An 11012-nucleotide genomic window follows, 5' to 3' on the forward strand; every position below is an offset into this window, starting at 1 on the left:
GGTTTTGACATACGTGTGTGACCTTGCTAAGTTGCTTGCGTAGAATGATGAGCACGACGAACTTACTGCTTCAATGAGGTTGATGCTGAAGGTTACTCATGACATGCGTCTCTAAAAGGCCGAAGCCTATACTTGGCAAACGACTAGTAATGAAATTGCACATTCAGAATTCGTCCGGGTAGTTGTACATAGCTAGTTGCTTCAAAGTCTCATATGGAACAGATGCACGTATTATTCAAGCAAACGCAAGCTCCAACCACATGCTGATAAATCTACACAAATGGCATCATTGCCAAAATACTACCTGATGTCCTTCAGGACAACCAGAAGAGGCGGTTTATCAAACACAGTAAACACTTTTTGATCTTCCTGCCACATTTCCATACCTCGATCTAGAGAAATGTCAAAGTTCCAGAGCAAATACGCAATAGCAAGCCGCATTTCATTGCGTGCCAAGTTGTGGCCGACGCAATTCCGAGGACCATACGAGAAGGGTTGGTAGCATGCCTTCTTGTCGCCTTCCCATTGGGGATCATACTCAGGATGCGAAGGCTGAAACCAGCGTTCCGGCACAAACCCGAATGGGTCCTTGAAGTTATTCTTGTTGTGATAATTTGCCCATTGGAAAACAGTGACATCGGTCTAGTCGTTCCTTGTTAGCCGTGGTCGGTTGTATGGACTAGCAAATAGACTTACACCTTCAGGGATATATCGTCCGTCAATGAATGACCCTCCAGCAGGCGATCTTCGTGATGCTGTTTCCACGGATGGTGGGTAGCGCCTCAAGCCTTCCTCGATGCATGCATTGAGGTACGGAAGTTGAGCCAAAGCGAGCGCAGTGATCTCTTTCTCGGTAGCGAAATTGCTGCGTATCAGGTTGGTCAACTTATTCAGAACCTTCGGGTGCTTGCAAAGGTAGTATGTCAAGCCGCAGAGCGCCGTGGCCGTCGTCTCAGATCCGCCAATGGCCAGCATAGCGGCATTGGAACAAAGCTCGTCTCTGGTCATTCCTCTCTCATCATTATACCTAAGGATATAGGTGAAGAAGTCTTTTCGAGACGGCGACTCGCCTGCCTCGAGCCGTGCCGAGATCTTGTCGTTGCCGTATTCAAGGTGCTCTAACCTCTTCTCTTGCATTTCTTTGGTAAAGAAGAGTCGTTGAAGCGGCCGTAAGACAGGGTAGATGTTGAATATCCGCTCTCTCGTCATCATCTTTAGATTGTTGAAAAACAAGGAAACCCAAGGGTGGAGTTTGTCGTTCTCTAGCGAATGGAAAGATTCGCCGAAAGCAAGTTCTCCGACAACATCGAATGTAAACCTGTAAAAGTAATCCACCATATCTGCCGAACGCTCCTTTTTCATACGAGAACGCAACCCTGCTACAAGTAGCTTCGCATATTTGTGCACATAGTCTTCCTGAGCAGCCAAAGCCTGCTCCGAGAAAGCATGAGCAATCAGCTTGCGCATTCTGCGGTGGTCTTCCTGATTAGCCCCAAGGATATTACCTTGGGACTCGATACTGCCGTAGAACTCAGGACTTTTAGGCCACTCAGAAACACCATTTTTCTTGTGGCCGTACACGTCTGGCCAGGCGAGCGAACCATCGACTGCCAAAGCCTCCGGTCCGATGCGAACAAAAGGGCCATATTTCTCATGCAGCAGGCGCACATCTAGAGGCAAGGTTCCCTTAATGTACTCGTAGTATATTCTAGGAAGCTTTGAGACTGCGAAGTACCAAGGCCCGGGGTAATTGGCCATGGGACTAAAGTACAGTCTATACAAAGCTTTGATGCACAGCTGTGCAAGGAACTGGTAGAGAAGTGGATTAGCATGAGCCTACTGTGAGGTGGGGTGAATGCTCCCAGGTTTCTGAGGTTCTATGGAATAAGGAGTACCGACTAATGTGAAGATGATCACAAGCGCATAGCTCACTATCCACGCCATGATTGATACACGTATTCTCGTTGTTTACAAAAACGATTCGTGCTGTAGATGATCATGAAAATACTAGGCAAGGTCGAAATTTGGTAGATAATTCATCAATTGTACGTGCCAGAGTTTATATCCGATACTTCTAAGTAAAGATAACTTTTGCGCTAAGACTAGGTGTAGAAGTCAGACGTGTGCTAGGTCGATACCCCGGCCGTGTTGACAAAACATCATGAACACTTCCTTTTTTTTCTTGCAAGGATGAGGCTGCGAATACAGTGGAGACTGGATGCTACTACCTACGTACCTCTTCGGAAGAGCGAATAATAAAATTTCCGACTGGATGCAGGGATAGTAATGCTAACGTCTTGCGGGCAGCTTGGAGATCGGGGCGGTGTAACTTAGTTGGGATCTATACCCAATGAAACACATCCCAGTATGTACATCAGTATGTGAGCTATTTTACGACTACTTTTTACTTTTACATTCTTATACGTGGCTTCATACTTGGAATTCTGCTTCAGAATTCGTCCGTTACCAAAGGGGGGAGGGTTGGAGCATTTCTCTGAGGGCTTATGCACAATCAAGGCTCGAAAATCACACAGAAATGGTATAGACTGAGACAAGAGATCACCAAGTTCTATTCGCGTAGCACTACCAAATAAGGAAAGAAAGGTACAGAATCAACCAAGGGACGGGCGTTTTGCCACATCCTCTATGCTCTCGATGATGACAGTGAGGGGATCTGCATGCTCCATTTCTTCCTTAAGTTGCTTTGCCTTATTTGCGTACGTCTTGTCAACCAGTATACGGTTGACAGCGTCTTTGACCTGGTCACGAGTTGGTGTGGCCGTCCGGAGATTGACTGCGACGCCGGCCCATTCTGCCCTCGCAGAAGCCTCGGGCTTGTCTTCGCTCGCACCAGCCAGGACCAGCGGGACGCCCTGTGCGATGGCATGTTGGACGCTCCCGTAGCCTCCATTTGTAACGAAAACGTCGGTATAAGGAAGCAGCTCGTCAAACGGAATAAAGCCCTCGACACGGGCATTACTTGGGATGTAGACTTCTGCAGGGAGAGACCTGCCAGCTCTACCAAGAGCAACGACTAGTGAAACATCGCTTCGGTCACCGAGAGCCTCCATAGTGGGTACAACGAGGTCGTTGAAATTGACCGCTATGGTGCCCTGACTAACGGCAACGATGTACTTCCCGGCCTGGCGCCGGCTGATCAGTTCATCCAGCCAGGGAGGGCGAACTCCACCTTTCTTGACGGCCGGCTTGGGCAGGCCACCGGAGAAGCGGATGGTCGACGGAGCATCAGTTCGGTGCCACTCAAGACTGGGTAGAGAAAGTTGGACGAAAAGATTGGGGAGCAGCCACGGCTCGTCCCAGAACCAGTCAGCGATCCGTTGGGCACCGCAGCGGCTCATGATGTCTTCGTATCGCGCCTGAGCGCCTGCGAAGGCCTCTCGCATGTGGGCGAGGATAGCAGAATCGCGAACACGGCCAGCCTCCGAAGGATCCGGTAGCTCTCCTGGACCCCAGGGTGCACAGTCTTTGCTAGAGAGACCCATGGCTACCATCCCTAGGCCGATCCACCCATCTGGCTGGGGGCCCGGCGCCCCCGACATGGCTACAAGCGAGCCGAGGAACCATACGTCTGTCAGGGCAATAAGTCGACGACTTGGCTCAGCAGCACGCACATGACTAACGGCAATCTGAATACCCTGGAACTGGGCTTCCATATGCGCACCAATCATGATGTGCTCAAAGTTCCACCCTACCTGGCCCTGAATGTCATGCGGCATCGATTTGATACCGGGCCAGCGTACACCCAGCTCGGCCTCGTCGAGGTCGGCGTCAGCAGGCAGTGGTAGGAATTTGGCGCCTGTTGCTGCGACGGCGTTGGAGAAGGCGGCTCCAGTAAGGAAATAGACGTGGTAACCGCTTTGTACCAGGCCGGCAGCAATTGTACGCAATGGCGTTACATGGCCGGTGTAGGGTGACGCGCATATAAGCAGCGCGGGCTTTTCAGTAGCTGATGGAGTCGACATGATGGGCTGGAGCGAGGTTGTGTCTCGGCTTTGGCTTCCTGTAGCTGTTTAAATACAGGGGCCTAGGTACCACATGGACCGCGCATCTACATGTTACTAGGTATGTACTCTGTCGCTTGGGCGTAAATATCTGACGCATTAGGCAATGCTTAGCGCGGATTTTGCAGATCCTCGTTGTCGTATGTATGCACGTATGATTACCCTGGCTTGGACGAAAAAGATGACGTACGTACCTAGTAGGTTTAGGCCACATTTATTCTCCAGTGAGATTGCGTTAAACTAGACAAGCCCTCGGTAATACCAAGTAAGTATTTAAATGCTAGTGCCGGGACGAGAGCGCCACAATCCGATGCGAGTCCTATGCTAGCGCAGACCCACCACGACAGGGGATGTGCTAACTACACGACTACAGTAAGAAGCCATGTATACTTGTTGTATGATAAAGCTGCAACGCCGTACTCGACAATTTTGTATGCCGCCGGGTTCGGAGTCCTAACATGATCCGACTTCAGAAATCCTTGATCCTGGCTAGTAAGTACCTTCTAATGAAATAGGGAGTGCTTGCGAAGTGCTCTGTAAATCCAAGTTTCGCTATATGGAGCTGTATCCACTGTAAAACTTCCAGTAATGCTCTTTTAAAGCGGCGATGTTTCACATGTGTTTATGTGAAGGCGTGTGCATCCGCATATCATCTGTCCGAGGGTTTCTGTCCGCCATGTAGCTTACCACGCAGTCTACGCCTTGATTCTACACAGCCCCTTAGAACTCTGCTAAGTGGATACAGCCTTGAAGATTTCCGTGCAAATCGGAATTGGACCGCATGTACCACGTTCACATCGTCCGAGGGAGCGATTTTGTTTTTCAGATTATCTGAGCCTTTTACAAAAATTCATGTATTGTTCTTATTTATTCATTGTTACGAGATTTTCCAAGCGATACATGGTAACATTTGTATTGCATATCAGCCTCATGCGGGACATACCGCTTCCAAATCGTGCAGCAACGGGAATGGCTCCAGTGCTCTGCTCACGTCGCCCCACCACTCGGCCCCGTGGACACTATACCACGCAATTGTATCACGTATCCCCTGTTCAAACGTGATACGCTGTTGCCAACCCAACTTACGCAGCTTCTGCCCATCCACCGCATATCGCCGGTCGTTGAAGGGCCGATCATGCGTGGTGCGTATCCAAGCATGTTGGCTGCTCTTAGGCACCTGGAACAAATCGAGCAACCGTACCGCGAGATCAGCATTAGACACCTCGTCGCAAGAATCGACATTGTAGATTTCCCCAATCTTTCCGCGGTGTAAGATTGTATCGAATGCGTCCGCCGCGTCACTGGCGTATAGGTACCGCCGCGAGTTGTGCCCTTCCCCATGCAACACCAGTCCTCGCTCTTTAAGCAACAGGCTCACAAACTTGGGAATCACTTCTATTGCTTCTATTAGCACTTGATCATGTCAACCCTTATCTACTACAACTTGAGACTTACTCTCTGGATATTGACATGGCCCGTAGACATTGTTGCTGCGCACAATAATGGCCGGCAACTTAAAGCTTTTGGCGTATGCGTTAATGTACATCTCTGCTGCTGCTTTGCTAGCCGCATAAGGGTTGGTAGGCGACAGTACGCTTTCCTCGAGCAAGTCTGCGTCATTCTCGGATACCTCGCCCATGACCTCGTCAGTTGATACATGGATAAACTTTCGGATGTTGGATTTGACAGCACACTCGAGCAGGATATGCGTTCCCTCCACGTTGGTTTTGGTGAAGTGTAGCGAGTTAGCGAAACTTAGGTCGACATGTGACTGCGCTGCAAAATGGAACACAGTATCGATTTGGTGCTTTTCCATAGCTTCTAGGACATCAGATGTGTTGAGAATGTCGCCATGATAGAAATAGAAGTTTTCGAGGGGAAGCAAGCATTCAATGTTCTTCATCGATGCGCAGTAGTCCAGCTTGTCAAAGCATACCACGTTGTACACATCTGCATAGTTGATGGTCAAGTGTCGTGTCAACCACGATGCTCTACTACACATTAGATCAGCCAAGATTGTCATTTTAGGTCACTTACATGAATCCAGCCCCGCCAGTGATCAGAATGTTGTGCACGCCCTCTGCTGGCTCGTACTTCGTTGAGCCTGTCCACTGAGATGCCGGAGTTATTCGTTCTCCCAGTCTTTGGAGATTTGATTCGATCCCAACTGGTCCTCCGGGTAGTCGTTCACTTTGTCGTATGCAGGAGTTTTTCGTAGACCTCAGGTTGCTGCCTACACCTGTTGGTTGCACAATACATGTTCTTGACAACGTCAAATCCTCTCTCAGTTGGTCCACAAGACCATCTTGGATTATATTGGAATAATTTGGGTCTCTCATGGTGAATGTTCAGTAGTGGTTGTGTAGCAGGACTTCTTAGATATTAACATCAAAATCTCAGTACGTAAAGCATTCCAATTGAGATTCAACGCCTTCTGTAAGCTTGATTTTTGGACTTATATGATAGAATGATTTTGCTTACTACGCAGTCCTGATACGCAAGTGAGAATGCATCCCTGACCTGATCATCTGGCCCTTCCTTCCGCTGCGGATACTGCAGAACTGAGTCAGAGCCCAATTACGTCCACCCCATGCACGCACTGGTTGACATCGGCTACAACAGAAGACTAGATTCGGTTGGTAAGAAGCCTCGGTACAGGGGAAACAATAAAGCTAAGTAAACACCACTACCTTCGGTCACCGTACAACATTTCGGACCTTTCTATCAAATGTGGAGGACATGGTTGTAGGTCTTTGCGATACTTTTCGCTAGCGTGCGGACTTCGGGTCCAAGTGCCATTTGGATCGAATTCCCGCCCGGGCAAAACTAGCATCCGAGCTATCCGGAACATCTGAGCGAAATTAATATCTGGCCAAAGGGAGCATTCCAGCTGTAGCAAAATGCCAGCTGCTCCACTCTTAGGTAATGAGTAGTCACTATGTATGTTACACAATGTCGGGCTATACTGCTCTTCTCTAGTCATGCAAACGAAGATTGATTTGATGTCAAGAGACGTCTTTTTAACTACTTAGTCAGACTACAGGATTGTAGAATACGACTGAGGAATGAAAGCAAACCGGGTGGTAGTGATATCCATAAAAGGAAGATTTTGAAACAAACAAGTCAAAGAATCCCGCAAGTGAGCTTAGATGAGGATAGTGAAAGTATCATGCATCTTTAGCCAATGAGTTCTGAAAAGGTGCTCAAGAATTAGTGAACTGGAAAAAGAACAAAACCTCGATGTTCATACTCCAGGTTACGAAACCTTCTTCAAGCTGCATCTGACTTGATAAAGGCTAGTTAGGGTAAATTAGTGCTACACAGCCTTGGGTAGATCAATGGTTCAAGAAAACCAGACCTCAGAACATATTCCTAGACTCAAACTTGGACCTGATGCTACAATAAGGGGAATTTAGGCAATTGGTTGTTCTTGTCTTGCTTGGCTTTGTACATTGAGGACTGTACAAAGATTCTATGCTTAGCTATCGAGTAACGCATACGCATCAAAATCAGACATTTTTTCCCTCTTGATCTAAAGTCTACGCTAACTCTCGCCGCTCATCATGCATCCCGCTGCTATCATTGCAAAAACACCTCGCCAGTAATCACAATTGCGACAACGGTTGCTTCGGTCCCTCAAAAGGGCGATACCGCCAGGCCAACTACACCTCCCGGTCTTGCCACCTTTACTATCCGGGCCGTTCCTACACTCTATAGTCTTGGAGTCACGCCTGCTACAAAAGCCCTCACAAACCTCTACTACAAAGATTACAACCATCAGTCCCAGCATCTTAGCAACCCCCACAACCCTTTCTCAGCACCACTATCTTTTACTCAAAAAGTGCCCCATCACCCACATATACCACTTGTAGCACCAACGCTCTTTAAACCAGCAACCTCGAAAGACCACATATCATCTTAGCCCCAAAATCACCTACTATGCCAACATTGCCCTAACAGGATCTCACCAGCCCAACTTCAAGTATCTTAATCTCCCATCATACATGTGGTGTAGGGTTGCCTTCGTAGAGTACTACGAGCAATGCTTAGATAACGGACAGATATGATATGCTATATCCTAGTAATTTTGAAAAGTACGGGATAGTTGCAGTGCTGCTTCGTTACAAATAGGGTTTGGGCGTTGAGATTAGATGAAGAGAAATATGAAGGGTTAAATGAGTAGGAGTAGAAGGATAGAGAGATAAGGCGAGGCGAGAGTTATGGAAGGATTAATATGGAAATATCTATGGTTAGATTTGATGAGGTATGTATTCATTGATGTTAAATAACCTCAGTTTTCTTCGGTTGCATCTTTCCACTTGTTGAACGTAGGGAGTTGAAGAGGTATTTCACTAGTGGAATTTAACTATGACCTTGTATCGTGATTAGCTTATGGTGCATCGGTACCTCGGGGGCAGACTGTGGGGGCAACTCAAGCGATGCCATGATCTCGGGACAATGTCACAGTCAAATAGCATCGATGTGAATATCAGTATCACGTGATTGCAGGATTGAGTGATGCTGGATATGCTTCACACAACGTAAATCAAAATTGGCTATTACACTAATGGATAAATCTCCAAAGCGTGGAATTTCCAGTTCGATAATATGCAGGGGCCAAGAGACATGAAAGACAGTAGCAAATGGTACAATGAAACAACCTTGGAAGTCCATCATTTCCGTATATGCATCCTACGATACATTGTTTCAGCCTCATATAAGATGCGAACTAAATCGCGAAAGGCCTATTACTGTGCACTCCATGGGACAGATAAGTTTTGATGTGGATCATTCGATGATCTTGGGCTCAAACGACCATGAACTGAGAATGCTGAGTGCAATCGGTGGCTAGCAGATGCTGAAGGAGAGTCTGAGCCTTTTCAAATTGGATATCTGTTCCAACTTGAGTACCGGAAGTCCACGGATGTGGCCTTATGTTAAGGCATACATTGATTTGGATTGTGCGGATTCCCAGATGTGGTTACGCGAATCCGCGAGAGTATTGGGGTTCCACAGGCCTAAGGTGGCCATACAGGTATTAGAAGAAGCAGCTCGCGTGACTTGCTTCAAGTCTCGCTCTTCTTCCTCTCTCCCTGTGGATCGAACCCAAGGGTATCCAGTTGACGGATTAGCTCGTTGATCTTGATGACCTTCTCAAACTGCTCCGGAAGTAACTTGTCGCCCTTCTCCTTCTTGTCCTTGAGCTCGCGAGCCTGTCTCAACTTCTTTGCAAGTTTCTTCGCTTCCTTATCCTTTTCAGCTTCGGGATCAACGACTTTCTCAGGCTCCGGGTTCGCCTCCTCTTTGTCCTTGTTCTCGATGGAACCAGGTTTCTGCTCTTCCTTGCTATCGCTTGCAGAAGCTGCTGCCTTCTTCCTAGCTTCCCTGCGCTTGGCATTCTTGTTCGCAGCAGGGCTCAGTTTGCTGGTCTCATCCTCTTTGGTGGTAGTCTCAGCACCTGGCACACCGCCCTTGCCTCGGTTTCGAAATCCCTCAGCAGTACGGTTCTTGTAAAGTTCAACATCCTCGGGTGGGCGGTAACCTGGACGAACCCGGATTTCTTTGCGTATGGAGCCATCTGGGCGAACAGAGGACGGAATATGGCGTTCGCCAGTGGCCGATGTGGTGATGCCAGCCTTTGAAATGGCCGGGGTGGCTGCTGAAGGCATGGCGTCGGTAGTTGCGCCTTGGGGTATAAGATAACCGTGATAGCCCAGAAATATCAATTGCGTTAGTAGGGCCGGTGCCCGTCCGTTCCAGGCACTTAGCGTACACCTAGGTTGTGTTGGTATGAGCTGCTTGCAGTGTGCAGTGTGGAAATGGGCGTGGTGGGGGGTCAAAGTAAGGTAGAGAGCCAAGCAGTAGCCGCAAACAGCCAATTAGCGCAGCGTAAATCCCCGTGACGCGAGAGCTTCAATCTTGTCGACGAACCTCGCCTTTTGACACCGACAGCAAAGTACCACCACATCCCGCCAAACAGCCTACCAAGCCTCTTCGACACGTCCAAAATGTCTGGCGTAAGTTAATTGATGCGACGAATGGCCTCGAGCGCCCGCTAACAGCCACCTGCAGACGCTCGGCACTGTCTACAAGCAAGTCTTTCCTCGCGCATATCCTTCGCCCGACCCCCACTGACCATCGATGACAGCGCGGTCCTCCGCAGCAACACTACCATGTTGTTCACCGTCTTCGGTGCCGCTTTCGGCCTCCAGCTGTACGTCGCAAAGACCCGGATATGAGAGTGTGGATGGGATGGAAGCTGATGGAAATTACAGGGCGTTCGACACCTCCTCCGACAAGATCTGGGACAGAGTCAACCGCGGCGTATGTAACACCAATGGCTCATTGGGGGTGATATAGGCTAATGCAGTTGACAGCGACAATGGAAGGACATCAAGCACCGATACATGGAGGCTGCCGAGGACGACGAGTAGGAAAAGCGACTAGACTACGACTCGAGCATGATATAGACTTCTCTTTGCGGTTCTTGGGGACGGCCACAGTCCATGGCAGTGTAATCTACAACATGTGAAATACCAAATCAAGTTGGCAGCCTGACTCTTGTTTTATCATGTGCATTTGCGCTGCGGTATCCTGGCTCTGTAGGGCTAGGCCGCTGCATACCTGAGTTGACGTGATTGAACCGTGGTGAAAAGTGGTGCTGTCATCTTACGTAGGGCTATCTGGTAGCGTAGAAGAGGCCATGCACATGCGATGGGGGTGAAGATACAAACGGATGGAGTCTTGAGTCGGAAACTGGGACCAAGGTGACACATCCATATATTGCAGGAATCGCCATAGCGCAGACTACCCGTCTTGTCTTGCTGGTGAAACGGCAGTCGGCTCTGGGGCAAGTGTTCCCTCGCTGGTGGCGTTGCGCGTGCCTCGGTGGTCCGCCCTACCTAGATCCTCACCTCGAAACTTAAACATATGACATAGCGCCGCACCCCGTCCTCCACTTGACCACAAATACCCAAGCAATCACAATCA

General features: G+C 48.8%; 5 protein-coding genes across 5 annotated transcripts; 1 reads left to right on the top strand and 4 right to left on the bottom strand.

Annotated features, from left to right (window-relative positions):
- Nucleotides 1-300: 300 nt before the first annotated feature.
- COCMIDRAFT_52 (uncharacterized protein) lies at nt 301-1758 on the bottom strand (the record flags this gene model as incomplete). The annotated part of the gene is made up of 2 exons (XM_007683863.1): nt 301-642; nt 697-1758. The coding sequence occupies 2 exons, from the start codon at nt 1756-1758 to the stop codon at nt 301-303; spliced, it is 1404 nt and encodes a 467-aa protein (XP_007682053.1).
- An 854-nt stretch (nt 1759-2612) lies between these two features.
- COCMIDRAFT_53 (glycosyltransferase family 1 protein) lies at nt 2613-3983 on the bottom strand (the record flags this gene model as incomplete). The annotated part of the gene is made up of 1 exon (XM_007683864.1): nt 2613-3983. One exon carries the CDS (start codon nt 3981-3983, stop codon nt 2613-2615), a length of 1371 nt encoding a protein of 456 aa, XP_007682054.1.
- Nucleotides 3984-4950: 967 nt separating this feature from the next.
- COCMIDRAFT_31395 (uncharacterized protein) lies at nt 4951-6281 on the bottom strand (the record flags this gene model as incomplete). Its single annotated transcript, XM_007683937.1, has 4 exons — nt 4951-5417; nt 5478-6013; nt 6060-6189; nt 6260-6281. 4 exons carry the CDS (start codon nt 6279-6281, stop codon nt 4951-4953), a joined length of 1155 nt encoding a protein of 384 aa, XP_007682127.1.
- Nucleotides 6282-9088: 2807 nt separating this feature from the next.
- COCMIDRAFT_79872 (uncharacterized protein) lies at nt 9089-9691 on the bottom strand (the record flags this gene model as incomplete). The annotated part of the gene is made up of 1 exon (XM_007684002.1): nt 9089-9691. The coding sequence occupies one exon, from the start codon at nt 9689-9691 to the stop codon at nt 9089-9091; it is 603 nt and encodes a 200-aa protein (XP_007682192.1).
- Nucleotides 9692-10168: 477 nt separating this feature from the next.
- COCMIDRAFT_79657 (uncharacterized protein) lies at nt 10169-10456 on the top strand (the record flags this gene model as incomplete). Its single annotated transcript, XM_007684003.1, has 3 exons — nt 10169-10236; nt 10298-10346; nt 10400-10456. Coding segments are annotated over 3 exons (174 nt in total), but the record flags the coding sequence as incomplete, so codon positions are not given.
- Nucleotides 10457-11012: the final 556 nt, after the last annotated feature.

This window comes from Bipolaris oryzae (genome assembly GCF_000523455.1).
Source record: "Bipolaris oryzae ATCC 44560 unplaced genomic scaffold scaffold_0, whole genome shotgun sequence".
Classification (NCBI taxonomy): Eukaryota; Fungi; Ascomycota; class Dothideomycetes; order Pleosporales; family Pleosporaceae; genus Bipolaris; species Bipolaris oryzae.